The sequence below is a fragment of the Thamnophis elegans genome, chromosome Z (genome assembly GCF_009769535.1).
Source record: "Thamnophis elegans isolate rThaEle1 chromosome Z, rThaEle1.pri, whole genome shotgun sequence".
In the NCBI taxonomy this organism is placed as follows: Eukaryota; Metazoa; Chordata; class Lepidosauria; order Squamata; family Colubridae; genus Thamnophis; species Thamnophis elegans.
The window spans coordinates 109133786-109161761 of NC_045558.1; the positions used below are offsets into that span (position 1 = coordinate 109133786).

The following is a 27976-nucleotide window of genomic DNA, read 5'->3' on the forward strand; positions in this document are numbered from 1 at the left end:
AAATCTATTTGTCACCTCTATTGTATATTCACCATGGATATGATTAGTTTATACCTGAGTAGCTTTTCCCTACTTGATAAAATTTGCAATGAGAAGCTCATGATCTGAGCCACAGTCAGCTCCTGCTCTTGTTTTTTTCTGACTGTATAGAGCTTCTCCATCTTTGGCTGCAGAGCACAGTCAATCTAATTTTTGTGTTGACTGCCTGATGATGTCCATCTGTAGAGTCATCTCTTAGGTGTTGTAAAAGAATGTTTGCTATGACCATTATATTGTCCTGACGAAATTCTACCAGTCTGTGCCCTGTTTCATTTTGTACTTCAAGGCCAAACTTTCCTGTTTTTTCCAGTTTATCTTTTGGCTTCCTACTTTAGCATTCCAATCCATCAATAAGGACATGGGGTTTTTTTTGGTGTTAATTATAGAAGGTAGTGTAGGGCTTTATAGAAGCTGTCAACTTCATCCCTCTTCAGCACCAGTGGTTGGGGCATAGACCTGGACTACTGTGATGTTGAATGGTTTGCCTTGGATTTGAACTGAAATCATTCTTTTATTTTGGGGATTGTATCCCAGTAATGTTTTTTCCTACTCTGTTATTACTATGAAGGCTACTCCATTTTTCCTGAGGGATTTTTGCCTACAGTAGTATACTGCCCATGGAGTTTTCATGGCAAAGATACGGGAGTGGGTTCCATATCCTTCTCCAGTAGATCACATTTTGTCAGGCTCTCTGCTATGACCTGTCTACCTTGGGTGGCCCTGCACGGCGTAGCTCATAACTTCTTGAGCTTTGCAAGCCCTTTGCCACGACAAGGCAGTTGATCCTGAAGGGGCACAGATCCATACATGGAAACAAATAATCAGATGCACGCTGATACAATATCTTTTTAGCATTAATTGGTAGTCAATGTCTCTTTTTGAAGACTTTATCATTTTCATTTTAAAGATCGTGACATTTTCATAAGAATTAATTTTTGTCCTTGGCATTAGATGGCTGACACGTACCAACCAAGGATGTTTGAGAACGTGTGGATACTTTATCTCAGCATTCTTCCAGTGAGGAAGCTACAAAAAAGAATAGGATCACTCTGTTATTTCTAGTGCCAAAGATATACAAATAGAAATTTAAACTCAGTTATCATAGAATTAAGGGGAGAAAATGAATTTTGAGAGATATATTATGGGAAAAAAATATTTTAGTGACAATGCCATTGCTTATTTTTACATGAATCATATATTTTGGACAATAATGCAAAAAGAAACGAAGCTAAAAAAAACAACAGTGACATTGCATTAGAATCTATGTGTTGCAAAGCAGAAATTATCAACATACTTCGTAGCAGCTGGATAAATAGATAATCCAACATGGCTATTTGTTATGGTCTATTATAAATTCAAAGAGAAAATACTATCTTAAACTAAAAGATTTTGAGAATATAGAAAATAAATTAATTCACCATAGATTTTACAAAATAAGGAAGGAATTGTTTGAAGAGAAAGAAGAGTCATGTTATATTAAGCTAAGGAATATCATTACTGAATATATGTTTATTATACATTTGTATCTTTGATGCACAAGGATGGCACCTATCCAGTGGTGAAATCTTTTTTTTTTTTTTGCCCACTGGCTTGCTGGTAGGGGGTCATGTGACTAGGTGGGCATTTTTCACTTTTTAAATCATTTTTTCCTGCCGGTTCAGGGAAAGAGGCAAGAAAAAATGGTTTCAAAAGTTTTTTAAAAAGCTTCTGACAATTGTGTGGATCAGTTGTGAGCCGGACAATCGTCAGAAACTTTTTTTTCCACTTTAAAAGCATTTTTCCTGCCAATTCACTTGTACTGGCAGGAAAAAATGCTTTAAAAGCAAAAAAAAAAAAAAAAAAAAAAACTTCCCACAATCACATGGCTCACAGCTGAGCTGCATGATTCTAGGAAACTTTTTTTTTACTACCAGTTTGCAGAACCAGGGACAATTTTTCCTACCGGTTCAACCGAACCAGGCTGAACCAGGAGGATTTCACCCCTGCATCTATCCCATTCAAGCATCGTCAGCATAAAATCACAAAAACGTCAAGGTACAAACTATATCTCCATCTTAGCTCACCTAAAGTAGTTACTCGATTATATGACCACTTTGAATCCGTTCAACCAGTTTTTGACCCTGAAAAAAAAAAAAAAAACATAATCTGAAATTTTGTTGAATAAACTAAATCACACATATCTTCACCTGGTTGAATAAAGTAATTGTTTTCTTTCTAACAGTCAGTGTTATGAATAGAATTCTGCTTGTGTGCCTAAAATCTGTCATGCCTATATTCATGGAGACATGCTTCTTATATTTGTCAGTTTCTCATTCCACAAGAAGATAAAGGTGTATGGCTATCTATGTACAGTTACATACACACATTGTGTGTATCGGTACTATAGTCATACACCTTGCTTCACATACATATATAGCCATACACATATTTCATTGTTTTCTCCCTCCCTCCCTCCTCCCTCTCTCTCAGTGTGGGTGTCTATGTAGTATATTTTCCTACAACAACAACCCTATGGTCCAGTCACCCAGTTGGTTTCATGCCTAAGGCAGAATTAGAACTTACAATTTCATGGGTGCAAACTGGCTTACTACAAGGTAGATAGAAAAAGATAAAGCTGGCACGATGTGGACTTTTGGTCTGCAACATTTCTGTGGTAATGCGCATATGCAATCTTTCTATTTTGAAGCTGTTGGGAACTTTTTATGACTGTTATCTATTTGCATTGCATAATACAGGGACAAAATTTCATTTTTTTTTTTTTTTGCTGCAAATCTGCAGAATTATCTTCTAATACATAAATTTCATTTTATTATCAAGTTTTAGATGACTCTGAAGACTGTAGGCTAGATTTCTGATAGCTACATTCCATCCAAATGCATGCAGCTTGTACACAAATTAAATTTGATTTGTCTTTTACAGTGAGATTCATATCTGTTTATATTATGACAGTATATCCTTACTAATTGCAAATGTTACTAATAGTTAATATATTAAAACTGTACTAATTATCAATTTAAAATGACAAAAAAAAATCAATACTAAGATGGATGGCATGGAGATGAGGTATCTCATAAACCAACATAATATATGCTACTCTTTTTCACAATACGGATGTCACAGTGTCTTTAATAATAAATGTATGGTTGACTGAATTCTCGGAGAACATATTTAAAATACAAGATCAAACATTGGTCTGCATAACAAAAGGGGAGGAAATCAGGGCCGGAATCCTTATATCTCTTTCCTTTCTTTTACATATGCCAACTGAAAAGGTAAAGTAATATAGGGGTGTCAAACTCAAGGCCTGTGGACAAGATCTGGCTGATGGGGTGCTTTGATGTACCACATGGGGCCACCTTGGAAACAGCAAAGGACTGCCCCATGGTGCTTCTGCCAATAAAAATTGAGCTTGGGAGGGTCTCATGCAGCCCTTGTGGGCCCTGTTTCTGGCCACAATGGCCACCTGCAGTGATTGGTTCCATTTTCACTGCAGAGGGCTGCAGGAGGCTGTTGCAGCCAGAAACATGGCTCAGGGGTCTCCCGGAGCTCCGTTTTCCCTGGCAGAGGGCTAGCAAAGCAAAAACATAAATAAAATAAAAGGAGAAATATTTCCCCTTTTGCATTAGAACATGCAAGAAGGGATGGGAAAGGAGAAAAAGAAAGAGAAAAGACAAAGAAAAGAAAGGTAAGATGGGAAGAGAGCATGGAAGGAAAACTAAGGAAAGAGGAAGGAAGAAGAAAGGAGAATGAAGAGAAAGGAAAAAAAGAAGAAAAGGAAGGAAAGAAGGAAAGAAGAGAGGGAGGGAGGAAGGAAGGGAGGGAAGAAGGGAGGGAGATTATAATGAGAGTGAGGGAGGGTCTGTGGGAATCCTTTGCATTTGGCCACCACACGTGCTCCAACCCTGGCCATGCCCATCCCAGCTACACCCACCATGCCCCCCCCCAAGGTCAAACACAACCTGATGTGGGCCTCAATGAAATTGAGCTTGACATCCCTGGAGTAATAGCTTATTGCACCAAACTGGAACTTATTTGATGATAGGAAATGTACATTTGGAGGCAGCAATAAGCCAGAACACTTTATTAAACTTTCCCCATCCATTCTCCTGTTTAAGGTATACCTTTGTGTCAAAGCATTCCTTTTGGTTTGCAGCTGCACAGCAATCTGTCTGAAGTTCACGGAAAGCTAGGATTCCAACGGCAAGCTCTTCATCTGAGATATTAGGTTTGGATTTATCAAGTCACTTAGCAAACTGCAAGACAAACAATAACTATTAAATCCTTTGTTGAAACTAAGACCTTCACAATTCACTCTTTCTAGATCCAAAATTGAGTAATAAGTTCATGCATATGTACAGAATTATTTTTTCAATATACTTTTTAGTGTAAACTCTCAGTGATGAAATTAGAAGTTTTAACAGAAGAAAAGAAGAAAAGAGATGAAAACAAATACTGTCAGATAAATACCACAATAATACATGGGCAAACAATTGATACAAACTTAAGGTAAACCGCTTCAAACTCGATTGCACAAAATACAACTTTAGGAACAGAGTTGTCAATGCCTGGAATGCTCTACCCAACTCCATTGTTACAGCCTCAAACCCTTATAGCTTCAATCTCTACCCCATTCTTAAGAGAACCATAAAGGGGGCATGCATAAGCACACCAGCATGCTCACTGTCACTGTCTTATTGTCCCATTTATCTGTATTTACTTTGTTCATTTTTATGTTCATACTTATGCTTGTTATCTTGGACATGTTTGACAAACAAATAAAATATAATAAATAACTAAATAAAACACCAAAGATATTTGAGGAGACAGCTATCCTAAGATATGGGAGGTATCTAAATAAACTCATGCCTAGCATACAATAAAATGCATCCAGGAACTACAGATGTGTAAAGTATCATGTTTGATGTAAAACCTGTAACAATAATTAGATTAAAATGACTATTTCCTTACCCTTGCTTACTTTCCTGAACAGTCGCTTCATTAGATGAGCACAATTTCTCGGGGGCATCCAGTGCTTTAGGTTGGAATGGAGGAGGATTATAGGATGGATCTGGTCCTAAGTTACTGATACATTGCCAACGGTTGAAAGGAGGAATGACAGCAATCATCAATTTGTTTGTTTAGGTAATGTCCTTTGTGACATTTGCAAATAGATCCTATCACTTTATCCGTCTGAGAGGAGAGAGGGGGTGGGGAGAAATAATCCAAAGAACTACTTCAGTTACAGGATATGACACTATTATAAGATCTAAGCTAGGCAGATAACATTTCAAGCATAAGCCTTTATTTGATGCTATAGGAGTTGCATGAAAGGTCAAAGCAAGTCTGGCTAAATTAATAGCTTTTTCTGTCTGAATGTTCAAAATCACACACATTCCTTCATTAAGATGTGCCCTAAATAACTGCTGATTCTGTCTATCTACTTGTCTGTTTGTTAATCTATTCCCATTCATCCCAAGGTATAACAAGAAATAAAATTACATGTACTGAATTGACTTCGTAACTTGCTTACAAAAATGTTTTATCTGCCTGCTTTTTCAGTAGCAGGAGATGTTAAGTTTCAGATTTATAAAGATACTTTTATTCATAAATGAATATTAAAAGACATAATCAGAATTTTGACAATGAAAACCAATATTTCTCCACTGATAATATGGCTTCAGATAATGGTATACAATATTTTGAAAATGGATTTTTGAGTTAAAACTAAATGGATGATACACTGTTTGTCAGCAACTGGAAGTTAAGTAATTGAAAGAGATATGTATGAAAAATGTGATTGTGATTATATTCGTTATAGCGCTACCAGGAACACTTATGAATATGGCCTATTAGTAATAGGAAATCTAAAGAGCCAATTACCTATCTTCAAATTAAAGATACAATTGATTATCATAATGGTTCAAATGTGGGTGTGGAATTTAATGAAGTTATTTTTAATTCTTATAAATACACAGCCTCCAATAAAGATATAAATATATTTTGAAAATGGATTTTTGTGTTCCACCAAATGGATGGTACCCTGTTAGTCAGCAACACTGAATTAACTAATTTGAAATACATGTTGAAAAAGATACATTGGAAAGCATGGATGTAAAACCTTATTTTAGATGCATTGCAAATGACAATATTAAAATTATTTGCACGTGAAAAATAAGATTTCCTGGAATTACCGAGTTCTGTGCATCAGGGAAACTCATATAGATCTATAAATGAGAAAAATGATGAACACAGGTGCAGATAAGTTTTGATTACATGTGGATTAGATTACTGTCATAAGCATTTATGAAGATGTGTAACTTATTCCTTAGTAGTTTATATTTGATTACCGGTAACTGTTTTGTTTCTGCTCTCATTTCAGTTTTCTGTCATTATAGTTTTCTGTCATTATAAATTTGTTGCTTGCTGAGATGTTTGTGGAAGCTCTGTACCTGAGTTCACTTGAAGATAGCATGCCTTACACTAATCCATGTGCAGGACTTTTTATTGTGATGTGACACTAATGGAAATGAATTAGAAGCAAAGGAGCAGAATATATGCAGGAAACAATACTCACATTGTCTAAAGCACATGAGACTTGTTGATCACCATCTAAATTACAGCATTTCTCACCAAGCTTTGCCACTTTTTGGCGAGCTCAATCAGATTTGAAGTTGGAGCTGTGGTATAATTTTGCTATACTTGATCAAATATCTGAAAGAAAAGGTAGATATTGAATATACGTATTAATTAGAATGTTGTTATGCTGATGATTAAAGCAAGTTTGTAAAAGCACTATAAGTTGCTAGGAAAAAAAAGAATGGCTGAAATTAATTTACAGGGTTTTATTAAATCCATACAATCTTCATTTGTACAAAATCTAAAGATCCTGTCTATGCAACACATCTCAGCCATTGCATTTCTTTGGGACACCAGAGAAGCACCTAGTAAATATTAACTTTTATGTTATTTAAATGGTTTCTACATGTGACCACAAGTTTTATGATACTTTATTCATTTGATGCATTTTAAAATCCTTTATATCTTGAAAACTTTACTATTTAGCATTTTACTACTACTAAAAGTAAGTTCATAGTTACAACTGAATCCTCTCCTTTATTAATAGGCAGCAAAACTTTTAGAAATTAATTTTCTGAATATTCATTTGAAAAAACTGAAAATCTCTACAGGTACAGGAAAACCTCAAGTCATTTTAAACATATTCTGGTAATTATTTTCTTTAATCTTCCTGAAAATAGACAATTCTGCATCCACAAATGGTTCTGCTTATTGTATCCTTATCATTTATATGGATATTGATTGTTTCCTGATTGCTTATTTGTAACCTATGACTATAATTAAGTGTTGTACCTTATGATTCTTGATGAATGTATCTTGTCTTTTTATGTACACTGACAGCATAGGCACCAAAGACAAATTCCTTGTGTGTCCAATCATATGGGCCAATAAAGAATTCTAACATTTGCAAATTTATCATTCAAGGAAAACTTACTCATTTTGGAAGAAGTATTCTCCTATTTCTTTATAATTGTTACAATTATTCTTCACAAAATCACTAATCTTCTTAACGTATAATCTGTTTTGTTCTTCCTGAAAGAGAATGCAACTTTTAAAACATTTGCAATAACAATAGGCACATCTAGGAAGAATCAATATAAATAATGCTGGGAGAAAATTGGAGAAATTATAAATAATTCTTATTCTGGTCAAGAGATATTAAAGACAGTTGAAGATGGACTTGGCAACTTTGGTTTTCCCCCATGTTAAAGGAAATATGAATGGTAAAGGATGATAAAGATCATAATTTGTTAAAAACATTTTGCTGTAATCATTAAGTATGCAACATTATGACTATAAAGAAAGGGGCAAACAAAATATATCTTATAATCTGGCCAGTACCATATATCCCTTTCAGATCTAGGTGTTTCCCCCCACATATTTTCTTTCCAGATTTGTTTTCTTGCCACCTATATTCAAAATTCAGAAATCTTTAGAAACCTGCAATGGTCATCATAATTTTAGAGTAAATCTGTGATCAATGTTTCCCTTTTTAAAAATATCATACCAATGCCTTTATGCCTATTCCATTCTGAACAAATATAAAGTCATTTATATTAAGTACATAATATCACTAACCATACCTCCTTTCTATAGAGTGCTACCATAGAAAATACTATACCACATTTATACCATCTGAACCTACTATTTCGTAGATTATTTTAGGATCTCTAAAACTGACATGAAGATATAACCAGATAATTTTAAATAGGAGGATAGTGATATGTAGGGATTTATAATAACTAAAAACCAAAATTTGGCTTGAAAATGCAACCAATGCAGACATTATATATAAAGCCTGTGTAATATAGTCAGAAAAACAAATACCTTAAACTATCTTGGCTATTATATTTTACAGTTATGATTTCCAAATATTTTCGAGGGCTGGTCCACTCAGTCAGTATCATTGTAGAATCTAAAAAACTGACTTTGGTGTAATAAATCTTCCATCTTTTCAAGCAATATAAAACATTGCAAAACAAAACTGGGAACAAACCAATAAACAGCTTCGCACATGGCCTAGGGCTAAAATGTTCCTTTCTAGCATGACTTTTAATAAAGATCTTGTCTTGAATCCTTAACGTGAGAAGTTTTATATCAAAATATATTTTGTTCTTTATACTATTTCCGTCTTCTCTTAAAACATTGACAAAATCCACAATGGTCTGAGAATCAGTGTCTCCACTAGATAATTGATAGTCAAGCTGAAAGTAATTAATCAAGTAAACTAGCAAAGTGGGAAAATATTTTACCCAAGTTTCCCCAAACCCTCCAAATACATTAACAGACCTAATCCCACATATCAAAAGATAAGGTCTGCAAACAAATAAGAATAAACACTGTAAACATAGCACCCCCCCACACACACACGTGTTCCTCAAACATCACCATAGAATCAGCACATAGACCCTTCCACACCCAAGACAAGGCCGCCCCTATTTATCTATGTTATTTATCTCATTTCTCTATTCTGCCCCTAAAGGCAAACATTTTCTTTTTAGGAATAATATTTCTTCTTACCTCACCACTGTTTGATCTCAGTTTTATTTATTCTTGCACAACCCAGTCTTAAATTGCAACCCCAAATTATTTTTCTGACAATAATTTGTCTTCCAGTTTCTATAATTATTAATAATGCTACAAGAGGGGTGGGTAGGGCTGGCAAGGGGTGAGCAGGGAATCAACAGGAACTCCCCTGGACAAAGGAACTCACCCCATCATTCAAACACTGTACTTTGTCTTCTCGTTTGCAGCATTTTTCCAACGTGTCTCCATATCTATGCAAAATTTCCAGATCAAACAGCTGAGAAAGTTCAGGGTGGGTTCTTATTAATGCTAAGAGGAAGCTAAAACAGGTGAAAAATGGGATCAGAAAATACTTTTAGGAACAAAAAGGAGACAATATATTCCATATTCTGAAATGTATTGTTTTAGTAATCTGTAAAAAAAAATGTCATTTTGCTATTCTAGTTTCGAAGAAGTCCTTCTAATCAGCCATTTGAAATTATGATATGAACTGAAAGTATGTGAATGTCCTTCAGCTCCCCATCATGCTTTATCACCAACTGGAAACAATATTGCCCAAATATATATCTTTTCCAAGATCAATTCTTCTTTATATCAGATTGAGTTTGCCAGGATCACTTAGCTTCTTAACTATTAATTTTTCTCCCCCACCCCTTTTGCTTCTTATATTTGTTTGAATTAAAATATTCCTCAGTTTTTTAATTCCAGTTTCTTATCTCTAGATTAGCCTACTTATTCTCTCTCATCTGCGTGAATATTTAACAGCCAGTGTCTTGGAGCAGATCCAGTGGCTGGAAGTAGCCTTTTGCCATTTCCTGCTGCAAAACCTTTTTTTAAAACATCCTGGCTGTCAGACAGCAAGACCCAGCAAGAGATGAGACATTGGAGAATCACCATTGCTGTTACTGAACAAAGGTAAGTCTAAGGCTCCAGTCTATGCCTCTTTGGCCTTAGTGTGCTGCCCACCTTGCTGGAAGAGACTCCAAGTTGGCCATGTCCACTCAGTCACATGACTCCTCCAGCCATGCTGACCCGGTCTTTAGGACAAACCAGTTGTTAAATTAGTTGGAGCCTATCACTGCTTAGAGGGAAATAGCCAATGTTCTTCTTCCAGTAGCCATTGCCTTATTATATCTGATTCAGTATAGCTTTTTCTATTCATTCAGAGAACAAGGACTATATGTTTTTCCATAGAGTCTAGTTCCACCAGTTAGTGTGGAATAGTGTGGAATTCTATAAACCGTACCTTTCCTTGTTTATACTTCCATGTTCAACATAATATTGACATGCTGTCTCCTTAAAGGTTTCTCCAGATGGTGTGGGAAGATCAGGAGATAGTGGGGTCATTTTCCATAGTAACAATGCATTGTGATCTTCCACCAGGCCCTTTTCACAGCAATGATCAAGGTTATGAGATATATCATTTTTGTGCTTACAGACATATTCTGACAGGTCTGCCTGTAAGAAAAGAGAGAAATTGGTCCTTTAAAGAAAGATGGGTGGGTTATAATGTGTGGAACTATGGATTATTGCAAAACCCCTTTGAGGCTTTTTCCAGAGAAAATTAATAACTCTGAACAATTAACTCTTCAAAAAGATCTTGCTCTGACATAAATATATTAAATAAATTTATTTATTTATTATAAATAAATATTTTATGGATCTATCTCATAGTACTATTTATTAATGGTGATATAGTGTCATATTATAATAAATGTAATTAATAACAATAAATTTAATTTGAGGTATAGCGAATTACCTTGACATGGGTGTCGGGCTTCTGTGCTCTAAAGAAGATGAGAGCTAAGTTGGAGGTTAATTATACTAGCAAGGTCTCATCAAAGGAGTCCAACATTTTTTTATTCCATAAAAATATACTGAGATGTCAATTACAAAAACCCATTACATGTTTGGTCATTTCCCAAGTCAAGAGGGACTGGGCTAGATGTTGGAATTCCTGGACAGCTGGTGAAAAATGGGCTACAGTACTCAGGACCTTTGCTGAGTAACCAGGGCTAGCAGGTGCAGACTACTGGAAGGAAAGTGTTTAACCATTACAAATATACAGCAATTGAATAGAAATAATAATAATAATAATAATAATAATATAATAATAATAATAATAATAATAATAGAATACAGAAAACGTGATAAAATCAAGAATGGAGAGTTGGCAGAACAAAGCACTGCATGGTCAATTTCTGGAAAAATAAAAGATAAAGTGGACAGTGAACAAACTTGGTTATGGTTAACAACAGGTACATTAAAGAAAGAAACAGAGTCACTAATCCTGGCTGCGCAAGAACAAGCTATCCACACAAATGCCATTAAGGCCAAAATTGAAAAATCCTCTGATGATGCCAAATGCAGACTTTGCAAAGAAGCTGATGAAACTGTTGATCACATACTCAGCTGCTGTAAAAAAAATCGTGCACTTATAAATTGCGGCACAATTCAGTAACACAAATGATCCATTGGAATTTGTGCAAAAATTATAATATTAAAACAGCAACAACTGGTGGGAACATCAGCCTGAAAAAAGTCACCGAAAAATAGATGGTCAAGATCTTGTGGGGTCACAATCATAGACATCGCAATACCAGGTGATAGCAGGGTTGCTGAGAAGGAACATGAAAAAATCACAAAATACCAGGACTTAAAATTGAAATTCAATGTCTATGGCACAAACCAGCAGTGGTAATTCCAGTGGTAATTGGCACACTGGGTGCTATTCCAAAGCACTGGAATTACATTTAAAACAGTTAAAATTGACAAAATCACCATCAGTCAAATGCAAAAAGCTGCACTGCTTGGATCTGCACGCATATTACAAAATACGTTACAACGTCCTAGGCCCCTGGGTGGGGCCCGACTAGTAATCAGTGCCAAATCTGGCAAAACAACTGGCCGCTGTGATACAATTCTACAATAATAATTATCATCATCATCATCATCATCATCATCCATCATCATCATCATCATCATCTTTGGTGAGATTCACAGCCTTTGGGGGCTGGTTGGTAGCTCAACAGCTCGAGTCCTCACCAAGTCCCGTACTTTGTGATTTTTTCTTGCTGTTTTATCTTCAATTTATGCATCTCCAGGTCAATGAACCATACTTTTTTTTTCTTTTCAACTATTGATATTCAGGTGTGTTTAGGCCAAGTGCCTGTCAGTCTGAATTCTGAAGTCCCCACAAGATCTTGACTTTCTCATTCTCTAAAACCTTCTGACCTGATGCCTCCCAGTGGTTTTTGCTGTACTCAAATCCAAACTTTTGGCACAATTTCCAGTGAATGATCTTAGCAACCCGGGTCATGGCGTTGTAGGTAGTCAATTTGTGAAATTTTGCTGCATCCACTGATCAAGTGGTTGACTGTCTTATCTTTCTCATTACAGAGGCGACATTTGCTGTTGGTGGTAACATGTCGAATTTTGCCTTCATGCAGTTTGTGGCTAAGGCTTGTTCTTGAGCTGCCAAAATAAAGTCTTCTGTTTCTTTTTCAGTGCTCCTGATATTAACCAGTTCCAAGTTAGTTTGTGGTCAGCTTTGCCTTCAATACTTTTCAAGTATTGGCCATGCATGGCTGTTGTTTTTCCAATTTTCAGCTCGCTTCTCAATTACTTCTTTCTTATATTCAGCTTTTAACTTATTAATTAATTAATTAATTTTATATTATTATTGCTGTTATTGTTGTTGTTGATTTGACTAGTCAGCCAAATAGGTAGACTGGATTTGGAATTTTGTCTACCTACTGAGTCCTTTCCAAGGACCTGGGATATGTATCCAAGGTGCCTATTACTACATTATTACAATATTATTGGTATTACCTTTGGTTGCTTTTGCTACAATCATTCTATTTTATATATGTGATAGGCACCTGTAACTACAGGAGCAATTTAGCATCTTCATTTTCTTTGACTTTCTCTATTTTATGGTCCCACCAGTCTTGCTTGCAGGAAAATGGTATTTCTTGCAGATCTTCCAGGGTACTATTGTTGTTACTTTGTCATGCTTTATCAGCATACTTCATCATGCTGTTGCTTGTAGTTAATTTGGACAATCTTCTTACAGCAGCTAAGTAGGTGGTCTATTGTTCTTAAGCTTCTTTGCAGAGATGGAATTTGCTATCCGTATTATCTTCACATTCTGGCTTTGTATGCATTTGTCCTTAAGGCTTGGTCTTGTGCAGCCAGAGTTAGCCCCTTTCTTCAATTTTCCTGATCTTAGCCATTTCCAGGTCCTGTTATTATCTACTTTCCCTGCTATTTTTTTTTTAAAAAATAGCAATAGCACTTAGACTTATATACCACTTCATATTACTTTTACGGCCCTCTCTAAGTGGTTTCCAGAGTCATCATATTTCCCCCAACAATCTGGGTCCTCATTTTAACTACCTTGGAAGGATGGAAGGCTGAGTCAACCTTGAACTGGTGAGATGTGAACTGCCAAAACTGCAGCTAGCAGTTAGCTGAAGTAGCCTGCAGTGGTGCACTCTAACCACTGTACACCTCGGGTCAGTGAGGAAGTATATACTGACAATGCTATGCTTGTCTTCTCATGAAAGATTTGCATTTGATCTTTCTTGTACTCTGTATGCTTTCCTAGTACACTAGCTTCAGTACATGTTTTTCACTATCCTTCAGATATTTTCCAATGCAATACCCTTTTTTATTCTTCAACCATCTGATGTACTTGCAACATTCCATGGTCACCCATTTTCTTGAAGTTCTGTCAATGTCACTGTGTAGATGAAGGGTATGATTCATTTGTCATTATTTTTTTAATCTTCCTATTTCTATTCCTCTCCCATTCTAGCACCATTGATCAGCACCTGTGCCTTCCATCAATCTTTGCACAAACCTTCTGATGTTTCTACTGACTCCTGATATTTCTAGGCACTTGATTATCTAGTCATGTGGCAAGAAATCAAATGCTTTCCTGTAATCAATCCATGCTTCATTGAAATTGGTCTCTGTTCTGCAGTTTTCCAGAATCATCTTGTGAATTAGAAGTTGTTCTTTGTTTTTCTGCCCAGAGTTGTACTGTTTCTTCCTTGTAGTTACTGACTGATTTACTTCCATTTCTTCATTGAAGAATTGGTAGAAATGTTTCTGATTGGATCGAAACTCGAGATTCTGCCTATAGTTTGCAATTCAACTCTCGTATTTGCTGATCTTTTAGCTATAGATGTTATTGCTGCTTTATTATTTCAAGTGCTTCTTTCATCTTCTAGTGATGATGAAAGTGGCATTTCTTGACTAGGTACTCTTTGGTCTACTTGTTCTTCAGCTGTTTTCTTTCATCTCTTCTAGCTTCCTTACATCTGATCTTACAGCTTACCAATTTTATTTTCCAGTGTGATCTTCTATTTTGGTGCTGTGCCATTTGGTTTTCTTCTTATTTATTGATTTTGCACCCCAGATATTAAGTTATAACTGCAGCTGTATATACATTGGTTGTTTCTTGTAGTGAGCTGGTGCTCATGTTTGATATCATAGTATTGGCATCCTTTAATGCTTGTCTGGCTATTTCTTTGGAACAAGCTTTAATACAGACAGCATTTTTCTGATGTTTTTGTGCTGTTCTAGAAGCTGTTATTTTTTGTTTCAATTCCACTTCTTTAGTTAAAGAACTTTGTTATTTATGATATCACAGCTATCTCCTTCTTTTCTTCCACCTTTTTTCTATCTGCTTGATTGCAGGATCTGCTTTTTGTTATATCCTGATGATTTGAGCTTAGGAAAATGTGACTTGTTGAAGATCAGATAGCCAGCTTATGTGCCTCAAGGAGAACCAGAACCTGGGTCTCTCTATTCTTATACCAAGAAATTAAAGAAGTCTCCTATCTATAATCATATATTATATAGTAGCAATCCTCAATTGTTTAAACAGAATAAAAACATACCTACACACACACACACACACAAACACACACACACACACACACACACGTGTGTGTGTGTGTTTGTGTGTGTGTGTAAGTACAATGTTAAGAATTTAGGACATTGGAAGATAAGAACTTTGAAACATCACCAGGGAAATGTGAAAAATTCAAAAGATGGTACTAGAAGAAAAGACCAGTCAAAACCAAACTAAAACAAAACAAAAATATTGAGGTTGAGATAGTGTGTTTAAGAAGCCATCACTTAACTTTGTACATTATATTGGGTATATTCATTGAATGAGTGCCTTATCCGTTTAAAAGCATTTGAATGTTTTGAATTTTTAAAAAAACCCAGCTCCATAAAATCAAACAATTGACCACAAAAGAGCCTCCTTAGCACTTTCATATCCATATATCATAGGCTTGAAACAGCAGAAATAAAAGAAATACATCTTACTCTGTCAAGTAAAGTCCCCAATGAATCCCCCTTACAAGTTGCTTCATGGATGTGTACAACTTCTTTAGCAATATGGGTTAAAATTTCTAGATTAGCATTTATGAACTTTTCTGCTATCTGGATAAATTTTCTAGAAATAAAAGCAAAAAAAAAGGATTAGGGTTATTTCAGAGCAAAGATTAAATGTCTACAATGTACATTATTTCCACAATATCATATACAGCTAGTCCTCAACTTATGACCACAATTGAACTCAAATTTCTGTTGCCTAAGCGAGACAGTTGATAAGTCAGTTTGCCCTATTTCGCAAACTTCCTTGTAAAGTGAATCTCTGCTGTTATTAGCTTAGCAATATGATTGTAAAGTGAATCTCTGCTGTTATTAGCTTAGCAATATGATTGTAAAGTGAATCTGGCTTCTACATCGACTTTGCTTGTCAGAAAGACACAAAAGGTATATATGCTGGTTGCTCTGGGACAGTGCAACCAGCATATATACATGCCAATTGCCAGCACCTGACTTTTGACCACAAGATAACACAGGTGATAACACTGTAGCTTTGATGTTTATGAATATTCCAAGTATTAATCATATCTTTCAAAATATTTCCACATCACTTTTTACCAGCCAACACATACACACACACACACACACACACACACACACACACACACACATATAACATCAGTTTTCAAGAATTTTGAAAAACTGCTTAACATCTCTAGTTATTCAACTTGCTATTTTAATACTAAGCATATTGCTCTATAGGTATTGTTTAGCAACCATAATTGAGACCAACAATTGGTTGTTAAGTGAAGTCCTTTCTAAATGAAACCATAACTATGCTTCTGATCTGATCTTCATTTCTATTGTAGTATAAAAGTATATATGAATTATACATAAAAATTCCTAATGGTGGCTCACCCTTCCTTCCTTCCTTCCTTCCTTGTAATTTAAGCTCCCCATATGAGATCTTTTGTTTGTTTCAAAAAGTATATGGATAAAATGGTATATGGGAATGGATTTGGAAGACAATAGTCTAGTCAACCATCTCAGCCCACATAAATAAAAAGGGGAGTGTGAATCACTTCAGAAGGGATCCCCTGTACTTTCCATGAAAATATAAATAAAGGATGGGAGAAGTACTTTCAGATTTGTAAGATTCTGTTATTTAAAGATAGTATTTGTAAGTTTGTGCTTTTCATCTGCACTATCTAAAACAATTGGTTATAGCAACATATTAATTTATAAACCTTTACAGGTCTTTCCCAGATTGTCAAAATAGAAAATTGTTGAGGCCAAACCTTGTCATTATTCACACTATTTTGAAATGTCTTGTGTCTTTGAATAAATAAAACTTGAAGAATTATAAAAAGCCTCTTTATTCCCGTCAGTCTTTGGAGATGATCCCTGGAACTTTCTCTTATCAATCAAATAGCTTAATTTGTTTCTACCCGCTTTCCCTCTTGAGGTATTTCATAGACAAGGGCAGAATCAATGAACATTTTGTCAATAATATCAAAAAAGATATTGTCTGCTTATTATCAGTTTTCACTTCCAGAGTCTCTTCTGAATATGCCTGGTTGCTACTCTTCCAGATAAACCAGATAGGACAGATGACAAGATGAATTAATTCTCCTTTATTTTATAGCTACATCAACAATATTTCACAAATCTGAATTCAAAGTACCACACCCCTTTTAACCTTCAGTTAGTTTAGAGTGGGTCTTTTCTAAGCATTTTCCTCTGCCTGTTAAGCCCTGGATTTCTATCTTTTCTGTTTAATTATTTGCTATGCAGTAATACTGGACTTTCCCCAAGGGACTAATAAATTTGTTTTGGATACAGAATAGTTAAAACCTATTAAAATCTGCTCAAGACAGTCCCAAAGCCTATTTTAAGAATATTGTTATATTTGATGCATGTTCCTAGGATTTCATTCCTCACTCCAATCTCAAATAAATTGGACTTACAATTCATATAAAGTTTCCTTTCCATAATTTTCCAGATTGAAACAAGTGTTCTCCTGTTCATCAATAATTTCCCTGGCTTTGTTTCTGACCACTGTTGCCTATTACAAAACCAAAAGAGAAAATAAAATATTTTGCATTATTGTCCAGTAAATTGGGAAAACATATATAAGAAAAGAGATTAATAATAATAATTGCATCTTGGGTGAATTCCCAATTGCAAAAGGCATTTTACAGTTACATTTTATATCTTTATGCTATTTTAATATAATTTATATTGTTTATATTTGTACAGAATTATTAGAGTTGCAATGGCCTCACTTGATATAAAACAACTTATGATGAATCTTGAAGGAGTAAATACTGCAATTGTTTTCTATAAAATTTCAAGTTGCAAAGTAAAATACCTTTCCTTCGATGCAGGTATCTTTTCAACTTCTTTACAGCAAGTTTCCAATATTTTATCAAAGCTTTTAGTTGCTGCAGAGAGTACAGTAACTGGTGCTCTTGCATTTCTTCTGGAGATCTCATAAAGATGGCTATAAAAAATAAACATGTGTCTGTGTGTTTATATTATAAAAAAATAGACAGATGAAAGTTTTTTTTAAGTTAGTCAACAGTGCTGTTCTCCAATAACCTAATGAGGAAAAAATTCAGATTTGCTATCTAATGGATAGTAGACGTACACAACAATAAACCTAAAATAATATGGTGACGGAATTTTGTTTGCACTGCAACATCCTTGTACTTTTAAATTGCTGCTACTATGGGGCAAATGAAGATTAAATCTTCTCATTTTAGTTAGTATATATGTCTGTGCACATGTTCTTATACTCACTTTTATTGAAATAATAGACATAACAAATAGCATCACATCTTTCTTACCATCGTTAATATTTCCAAAATTATCTAACTGCCCTGCACTGCATCAACAGATATGTGCTGTTGGAATGTTATAGAATGAACCTTCCTGGAAGAAGCAAGGGATAGTTGAATGAAACTGTAAGCAAGAATACCCTGTTGGAAATAGTCAATAAAGTTCATATATTGTTTGTGTTTGATAAATGAAATTAAGAATCAGTATGTGTCATTCACTTAAACAAGATCTACTGATTTTAAGCTGCAACCTTTAGCCAATTGACTTACTGGGCTAGAACATCATTTCTGTCATTGTGATATGCTTGGCAAGCTTCTTCTGCAGTAGGACGAACAAAGGGAGAAACACTTCCGATTGCTGAATTTTATGGGACAAAACACATTCATGCCTTTCTGGATCAGACTTAGCACAACAGTCATTAATTCCATATTTCTTGGAAAACTCTTCATCATGGCAAAGCAGGTCCAGGAAAACTATACCCTAGAGAACAGAAAAATATGCTGCCTAAATAAGCATTATTTAGCAGTAATTTATAATATATATATATAACAAAATAGCATCACATCTTTCTTACCATCGTTAATATTTCCCAAATTATCTAACTGCCCTGCCCTATATATATATGGTTAATTAAGATAAGGTTTAGATTTATTGGTTTTGTATGCCGCCCCACTCCCGAAAGACTCCGGGCGGCTCACAATAAAACATAATATAATATCCATATTCCATTAAATCTTGTTTAAACCAGGTCATATAAGATTAGAATCTAGATCCATATATGGGAGATCAGATGTTTTCTGCTTGCTTATCTGTACACACTTTTCCTTCAAAGAACACATTAAAAGATAAGAAATGTTTTATTTAAAAAAAAAAAAAAACCTTGTTAAGCAGTGTTTTTCTACCCATCGTTTTAAAAATGTCCGAGTGAATCCAGGAAGATGGAAGAGGCAGAAGGGCTGGAAGTGTGTGTGCTGTTCACATGCTGTGAGTTTTAAAAACATCTGAGTGAATCCAGAAAAAGGGAAGAGGCAGAGGGGCTAGAAGTGTGTGTTCCTATAGTACCTTAAAGCCCCTCTGCCTCTTCCCTCTTCCTGGATTCACTCAGATTTTTTTTAAAACCCACAACCTGTGCACATGCACACACTCTTCTAGCAGCACCTCTGCTTTTTCCCTCTTCCCCAACATCCTCCCCCCCCCCACCCCAGCCACTCAACAGTTTTTTCTTCTTCTGGTTCTTCCTCAGAGAACATTTCGGCAGCATGGTGAGGATGGGCGGGGCGAGAGAAAGAGCAAATGAGCATTCTGGTATGGGGCCTCCTGACCAATGGGTACAGGAAGGCATGCTAAATTTCACCATCCGGTATGGCCATACTGGGCCATACCGGTTGAAACCCACCCCTGATTCATATATAATGTATATAGTTGTATGTACACAAATGCATGATACTTCAAATTGTCAAAGTTATTATTGTAAATTTCTTTCTGTTTAAATACATCTTTCATTTTAAACTATTTTGCTAAACTAGCTTTTACTAGAGAACTAGGTGCTAACTTATAGTTCTCTTTTCAATAAAGAATCCTTCATTACCTTTGTATCTCAAAAATTTCCCAAAACTAGAATCTTTCAAAAAGATTCTAACAAACCAAATTAATGAATTTCATACTATGAACATTATTTTTACCTATTTATTGCTATTTTCTTGAAATAAAGCAATATTTCTAACATTGAAATCTCCAGGTATGCGGATCATTTGAATACTTTGAATTGACAGCAATGGCCATGCTATCTGGTAAATTTTGAAAGCTGAATTTGTATAGATCTCAGAGTTTCCAAATTGGGGGGGTCTCAAAGTTAAAAGGTACAAATACTTACCAAAAAGTAAGTAGCTCTGTCTTTATTGATTACATTTGCATAGGACTTCCAGTAAAAAGAGGCAAAGTCATGAATTTTGGATATAATAACCGAGTCCTCACATTGTGTTATGTTTGTTTTATTTTGGAATACCATATGACCTCGCCATCTGTAATTTGTCTGATAACCCAATTTAATAAAATGTAGCTTAATGCACTCATGAGTAGTGTTGGGGGTATCACAGCAAGACAAGGCAGATAGTGAAACTTGTTTCAAAGTTTGAAGGACAGAAATGTTAATGATTCGGAGAAGGGCCAGTGTCTCAACAGTATGCAAACGAACTTCAGGGCTCCGGAGGAGCTACAATATCCTAACACTCTGGGGGGCTCATTCGAGCTTGAAACTGTCTTGGAGGGACAATGAGGAATGAGAGCACGGGCAGAAGTGAAGGGGGGCACCACAAATCACTTTGAACATCTGCAATAGCTTTCAACCCAGATGGGAAGGAAGACAGCCATTGCGAGTTGTCAAAAGTCAAGGCGGCTTCACAAAAAGAGAGAAAGAAAGTGGCTTGAAAACATCTGGGTGAGATTTTGGGAGGATGGTCTGAAGAAATAGAGAGCAGTCTGGATAGAGTTGATTGTCAGTAAAGTTTTTAAATTTTGATATTGATATTTGGAGAAATTGAGCTCTGAAATTTTCTTCTTTCCTAACTAGTCCTTTAAGAATCAACAGTGCCATCTAGTGGCAACAGAAAGAAAAAATAACATTGAACACATGGTTTGATAAATAGACTAATGATAAGAACTGCTACATAAGACAAAACACTAGCTGTGAATTTATCTTGGGCGCTTTTGTTTTTCCACTTTCCTGATTAAAAAAAGAGGGGGGGGGACCAGGTCCCGATGGTTTAGCAGTGGAATTTTATAAAACATTACAATATGTGCTAAGTAACATCATGCTAGAAGTATTCAATGGAGGCAAAAATACTGGATTCTTGGTTGGAGACCTATATAACTCTTATCCCAAAAGAAGAATGACTTGCAGCAAATAAAGAATTATAGACCAATTTCTTTATTAAAAGTAGATTATAAAATCTTTGCATTGATAATAGCCGAAAGACTTAAAACATTGTTACACTTAGATCAAAATGGTTTTTTAACCAAGAGATAAAATTAGAGATAATATGTGAATTATATTGAACGTATTAGAATATTATGAAGTACAACCCTCGGAAACAAAAGGCATTGTTATTTTTGGATGCACAGAAAACTTTTGATAATATAAATTGGCAATTCATGATAATGCAACTGCAAATGATGGATTTTGGGGAGGGATTTATAAATATGGTTAAAACTATTTACAAAGAACTAAAGTGATGGTAAATGGAGATATGGCAGAAAAAGTGCTGATTAGAAAAGGGACCAGGCAAGGGTGCCCGCTATCTCCACTATTATTCATATTGACACTAGAAGTTTTGAACAGAACGATAAGACAAGGAATGAAAGTTAAAAAGGAAAAATATAAATTGCAAGCATTTGCAGATACTTAGTACATATTATTGAAGATCCAATAGAAACAGGTCCAAAACTACTAGAACAAATAGAAGAGTATGGAGGAGTGGCAGGATTAAAAATTAATAAGGATAAAACAAAAATTTTAGTGAAAAATATAACAGAAAAACAGAAAAGAGAAATAATGGACAAATTAGATATTCAAATGGTAAAAAAAGTGAAATATTTGGGAATTTGACCTCGAAATGTGTAACTATTAAGGAAGATAATTATTATAAACTAAGAAATCAATTGAAATGAAATATAGAGAAATGGAAAAACTTACAACTATCAATAATGGTAGAATAGTGGTAATTAAGATTAATATATTACCAAGAATATTATTTTTATTTCAACAATACCAATAAAACCGGAAAAAAGTACTTCAAAGAACTAAATAAAACAATAGGAAAATATATTTGGCAAGGAAAGAAAGGGAGAATAAATAGAAGAATGCTACAACAGATTCTTGGATTAGAGGTGGATATGGTGAACCAAATTGGGAATTATACTATCAAGCAGCAACTCTTATGTGGATAAAATAATGGCTATTACTAAGAAATGCAAGGTTACTATCCTTGGAGGGACACAATATACATTTTTGGCACACATTTTTGTGGTATGGGAAAAATAGAATACATGGTTATTTTCAGAGACACTATGTAAGAAATGGTTTATACGCAGTATGGGAAAAAAATAAAAGAAAAGCACTATATGGAAGTACCAATGTGGCTCTCCTTGGTAGAGGCTTTGACACATGGGAATACTACTAGTATGAAAAGGTATTAGATTCAAAGATATATTAACAGTTCAGGGAGAACTAAAACAGAAGAAAGAATTAGAAGAACAAGGAATTGATATAGGAAGGTGTAAACAAGTGCAAATACAAACAAGATATGAGAAAGGTGTTAAAGAGTGTGGTTTTTAATATGGAAAACTCAGAATTAGGATACTCATGGAATAGATGAAAGAAATGATTAAAAAATTGTATAGTTATCTACTTAGAATATACCTAGAAGAAGCAGTTAAAGAAACAATGATAACATTTGGAAAAAAAACTTTGGATACACAATAGAACTAGAAAAATGGCAACAACTATGGAAAAGGAATTCTAATGTAACAATGGCAATGACATATAAAGAGAATTTATATAAAATGTTTTATAGATAGCACATGACACCTGAAAAATTAGCAAAAATGTTTAAGGATAAATCAGTTAAAAGTTTGAAATGTCACCAATTGCCAGGAATGTATTATTATATTTGGTGGATGTGTAGGGATGCAAAAAAGTTATTGGGTTAAAATACAAACATGGTTAGAGAAAATGATAAATAAACCAATGGAGTTTAAGCCAGAGATATTTTTATTGGGTATTCTACCAGAGAAATACAATAAGGAAGATTCATATTTCATTGCACAAATAATAACAGCAGCTAGAATTGTATTTGCACCAAATTGGAAAGCAGACAAAATCCGATCAGAAGGGGAGGTAATAACGAAGATATTAAGACTGTGTCTGTGCAGAAATGAATAAGCTGTCATTGAGAATAAAGTAAAAGGAGGAATCAGTGTACTTCAGGACATAGGGATGATTTTATGAGTGACTTGAAAAAGATATAAATAGAAAGAATAAGGAACAAACATGAAATAAGAATCTCAGATGACACATGACTTAAATAGGGGGAGGGGAAATAAGAAAATATCAAAATGTAAATATACAAGCAGAAAAATAATATGAATTGACATATGTTAAATACAATTATAAGAATGTATATCTAAGAATGAATGTGAAAGGAAAAGTAAAAAAAATCTTTTTACAAAAAAAGTTAATTATTTTGATTCGTAGAGAAATTGTTTTCTTAGGATGGATAGAAGATGGATAGGGTTAATGCACTAATTTTACTCTTAAAAGTATGTAGACAACAATTTTACTCTTAAAAGTGTGTAGACAACAAGGAGCTAAACAGAATTTTAAGTATTTAGTTAATCAATATGTCTGTATATCCAATTTAGCTTCCAAATACTTACCAAAGGCTTTGTACATTCTGGGCTTGAATATTGATTATCAACACATTTCTGGTGAATAGTTTTAACATTTGCTGACAATGTTTTCAGCTCCTCAAGTGTGGTATTTGGTAAAGCTTGAGCAAATAAGACTAAAACACTGGACAAAAGTACAGATTATTAAAAATACAATCTGTGAATAGCAGTATATTCAACATAGAGTCCTTGGTCTCTGAGCTTGATTGTTCACTTGCAGACATTTATTGCCCAACTAGATAATATCATCAGAGCAGTGACGCACAGTCAGGGGAAGCAGGGGAGGCCACAGTCATCATGAAAAGGGAAAAAAATGTAAAAGGAAAAATGTGAGTGCTGAAATGAGGCTAGCAAGCTGCTGCCTTACCCTGAATAACTGCCTAACTGTTTAAAAAAGCCTCTAAAAAGTGCCTCTACTATGAGGCAGGATAATTGTGTGCCTCATTTAGTCTAGTCTGACTTCTAAGGCATTTTATGATCGCTCGAGCAGAGTTAAGTGAGTGTTAAAAGCCTAAAAAGGTCCCAAGGTAGGTGAGGCACGCAGTTCTTCTGCCTCATAGTAGAGGGCACTCGTTCTTCATGTGACTCAATGCTACCCCTCTTTCCTTTTTCTTCCCTTCTCGCTTGCAATACAGTGACAATAAAAGGGGAGTACAGAGATGTACCTTCATCTCTTCATTGATTTCCCTTTTTACGGGATGAGCCAGCTTCCTGCTTCTTTTATTTTCTGGAGGTCTCACTTCTTTCTCCATTAGCCATTTTTTATTTTATTTTATTTTATTGTTTGGTGTGCGTGTGTGTATGTGTGTTTGTGTGTCACGCATGTATGTGTGTATGGACTACTTGGTGGAGATGAAACGGCTGCTGGTATTATTTGGGAAAAAGCTTTCGGGGGAAGATTGTGGAGAGGAAGGGAGGGAAGACGGGGGGTGGCTTTAGCACTGATTTGTTTCCCTCTCTTTTCCCTTTCTCCCAGTCTCTCCTTCCAGCTCTCTTTCATTTCTCTCTCTCTCTCTCTCTGTCTCTCTTTCTCTCTCTCTCTCTTTCTCCCCTTTTCCTCTTTCATCTCTTTCTTGCATGTGCAAGCAAAATACACCAGGATCATGGTGGCAGGGACAGCAACTCCTTCCGCTGTGCTGCAGAGAAGAGCCACGTTGTGCAGGAGACTCCTCAGTGCTAGACTCAGGCAGCATGAGCTGCGGTCCCCTTCATGTTGGCTCAGGAAGGAGGAGAATGGGATGGCAGCTCATGCTGACCTGAGTGTAGCTCTAAGGAGTCTCCTGCACAGCGTGGCTCTTCTCCACAGCACAGCCAGGTATTCACTTCTCAGTGGTGGCAGCGCCTCCACTGATCCTGCCGCCATGATCCTGGCCCAGAAAAAGTATTTTGCTTGCACACGCAAGGAAGAGATGAAAAGAAAAGGGGAGAAAGAGAGAGAGAGAGAGAGAGAGCTCAATGAAAGAGAGCTGGAAGGAGAGAATGGGAGAGAGGGAAAAGAGAGGGAAATAAATTAGAGAGAGAAGGGGGAGAGGGAGAGAGAAATGAAAGAGAGCTGAAGGGAGAGAATGAGAGAGACAGAGAGGGAAACAAATCAGGGGGAAAGAAAGGAAAGAAAAGAAGAAAGAAAGAAAGAAAGAAAGAAAGAAAGAAAGAAAGAAGGAAGGAAGGAAGGAAGGAAGGAAGGAAGGAAGGAAGGAAGGAAGGAAAGACACTTTCTCAGACCTTTGGTGAAAGCAATGGCAAGCTAGATCTCTTGCCAAGAAAACTGTAGTTTGCCAGAAGGCACAATTGGAAGCAAGTCTGATTTTTTAAAAAGAAATAACAGAGGTGGCAAAGAATGCATCTGAAAATAAGACTATTTATAATTTGGATAACGTATTATATTGTCAACCTCAAAAGGTTTTAGATACTTAATTGTCATCTTCTTCTTCTTCTTCTTCTTCTTCTTCTTCTTCTTCTTCTTCTTCTTCTTCTTCTTCTTCTTCTCTTCTTCTTCTTCTTCTTCTTCTTTTTCCTCTCCCTCTCTCCCCCCCCTCAGAGGAACAGTCATCCCGTGTGGAAAACACAACAAGGAACTCCTCGCTCCTTGCTCTCCCCACATCTCTTTTTTGTTGTTGTTGGCCACTGGTGGTCACCATACAAGGTCCTCGGCGATACGCATTTGCCTGCCACCCCTTGAATGTGCAAGGATGGGACAAAACGGCATGGATCCTTTATTAAAACCCCCTGTGTTACAAAGGCATTTTAATAAAAGATTGTGATGACATCAGTGCCTCACCAGCCATAAACCTCACCGCACATCACTGTATCAAAGCACCATGGATTCCACAGTTCAACTTGAACATTATTTATTTTCTTCTGTTGTAGTGGGTGCAGAAAAGCCCTGAAAAATGCCCGGATTCAAAGGTCTTTTTTTCCCCTTGACCATGAGATTTTCAAGGTCATGGTACTATAGATATATCAAAAATGCTGAATTACAGAGACCTTTTTTTTTTCCTCAGGGGAGAAGAATTGCAATTTTATTTGTGGTTTTAGACCATTTTTATTGTAAACCTTAACTATATTATTATTCTCACTCTGTGTATAGTGTATCTTTTATTATTTATTATTATAATTGATGACACAATTTATTGGCAGACTTACATGGCACCAAAATCATTAGCTGATATTTGAGAGGCTAGTCTGATGGTCCAATGATGATCATCTGTAAGGAAAGTAGTGAACACGTTTTACACATTATTCCAAGCAAGAATTATTATTCTTTGTGCTTTTGGTAAACGACTCTAATTGAGTATGATGATATATTATTTTATGTGAGAACAAATTGATGTATTCCAAAGTTATTGAAAAGAGCTTGTAATCTTCTGGATGTTCTCTTCTCTTCTCTTCTCTCTCTCTCTCTGTCTGCCTGCCTGTCTGCCTGTCCTTTCTGTATTTCTGTCTTTCTGTCTCTCTGTCTGTCTTTTTCTTTTGTAAGTCTGCCCAATAATATAAATAAAATAATTACAAATTAGTGTTGTTTTAAAATTTGATTTCATTTGTAATGAATAAAAGATAGTAATGCATGTAATGCAAAACTCAGAAACTGATGGTATCATACCATATGCAAGAACAAATTGATGTTTTCTAAACTTATTTAACACATTGCAAAAACAGAGAAGATACTGCAATGCTCAGATGTACTCCAATATTTTTGCATATCTAGCAATAAAATAATTAAAAAAATAATTGTTTTAAAGTTTGTTGTCTCTTGTAATGAAATAAATGCGATAATACTTATAATGTAGTTCCCAGAAACTACTTGAACACATCTTATGGTATTCCTTGGCATATATATATATATATATATATATATATATATATATATATATATATATGTGTGTGTGTGTGTGTGTGTGTGGTGTGTGTGTGTGTGTGTGTGTGTGTGTGTTATATATATATAATCCCCTCCTCACAGTGTTTAGATGTCTCAATAGGACTAACTTCTAGTATTTCTTAATAGTCCACTAGATTACTACTAAGTAGATATGACCCAGCTTAGAATTTAGAAATAATTAAAGTCACCAAATTCTGCAGAACAAATAACTTCTTAATATTTTTTATAAGCATCTAGTAAATTTGCAGGATTCTACCTGATTAAAGAGATGCCAGGATCTGGAATAAAGAATGCTATAATTTGGGACATGAAAAATGCACATTCAAAATCATAGTCACATAAATACTATTTTAGATTTATTGTGGGATATTTCTTGCCCTCCAAATATACCTAACCATGACAAGCGTATTCTATTATTTTTTTATAGACAACTCAAATCATCAATCAAACATAATTGACTGGGAAATTCTTGGATACAAATTATGTTGAAAATGCAAAAGATTCATACGATTTTAAGAAAAATAGGGTATAGTCTAGAAAATTCTGTTGAAGGAACATACATTCCCCTGAGGACTCAGATTGATATTGAATTCATAGTACTATGAATTCAATGTCAATCTGAACACCAAATGAAAATCTGAAAAAACTGAGAGTGAGCACAGAAAACACTATACCTGTATTCCGATATCGTCTAGGTAGGTTTTTCAGTTCAGCAAAGCTTACAAAGCAAAGCAAAGAAACAAATATTACCCACTTCATGTTTCCAAATTGTTTGGGGGCTAGACCTGAACAAGGTAGAAAGAACACATGGACAGATGGAAA

The 27976-nt window shown here is 35.2% G+C and overlaps 1 protein-coding gene across 1 annotated transcript; it reads right to left on the minus strand.

Annotated features, from left to right (window-relative positions):
* Positions 1-910: 910 nt before the first annotated feature.
* Positions 911-27962, minus strand: LOC116520721 (serum albumin-like). Its single transcript, XM_032235047.1, is given in 21 exon segments — positions 911-1065; positions 2103-2159; positions 4161-4276; positions 4279-4292; positions 5008-5142; positions 5144-5229; positions 6614-6684; positions 6687-6716; positions 6719-6750; positions 7550-7647; positions 9329-9461; positions 10388-10599; positions 15487-15616; positions 17460-17557; positions 17864-17889; positions 17892-17995; positions 18603-18696; positions 18699-18813; positions 23767-23902; positions 26422-26482; positions 27829-27962. Coding segments are annotated over 20 exon segments (1824 nt in total). The 5' UTR covers positions 27914-27962; the 3' UTR covers positions 911-1065; positions 2103-2111.
* Between the last annotated feature and the right edge of the window lie 14 nt (positions 27963-27976).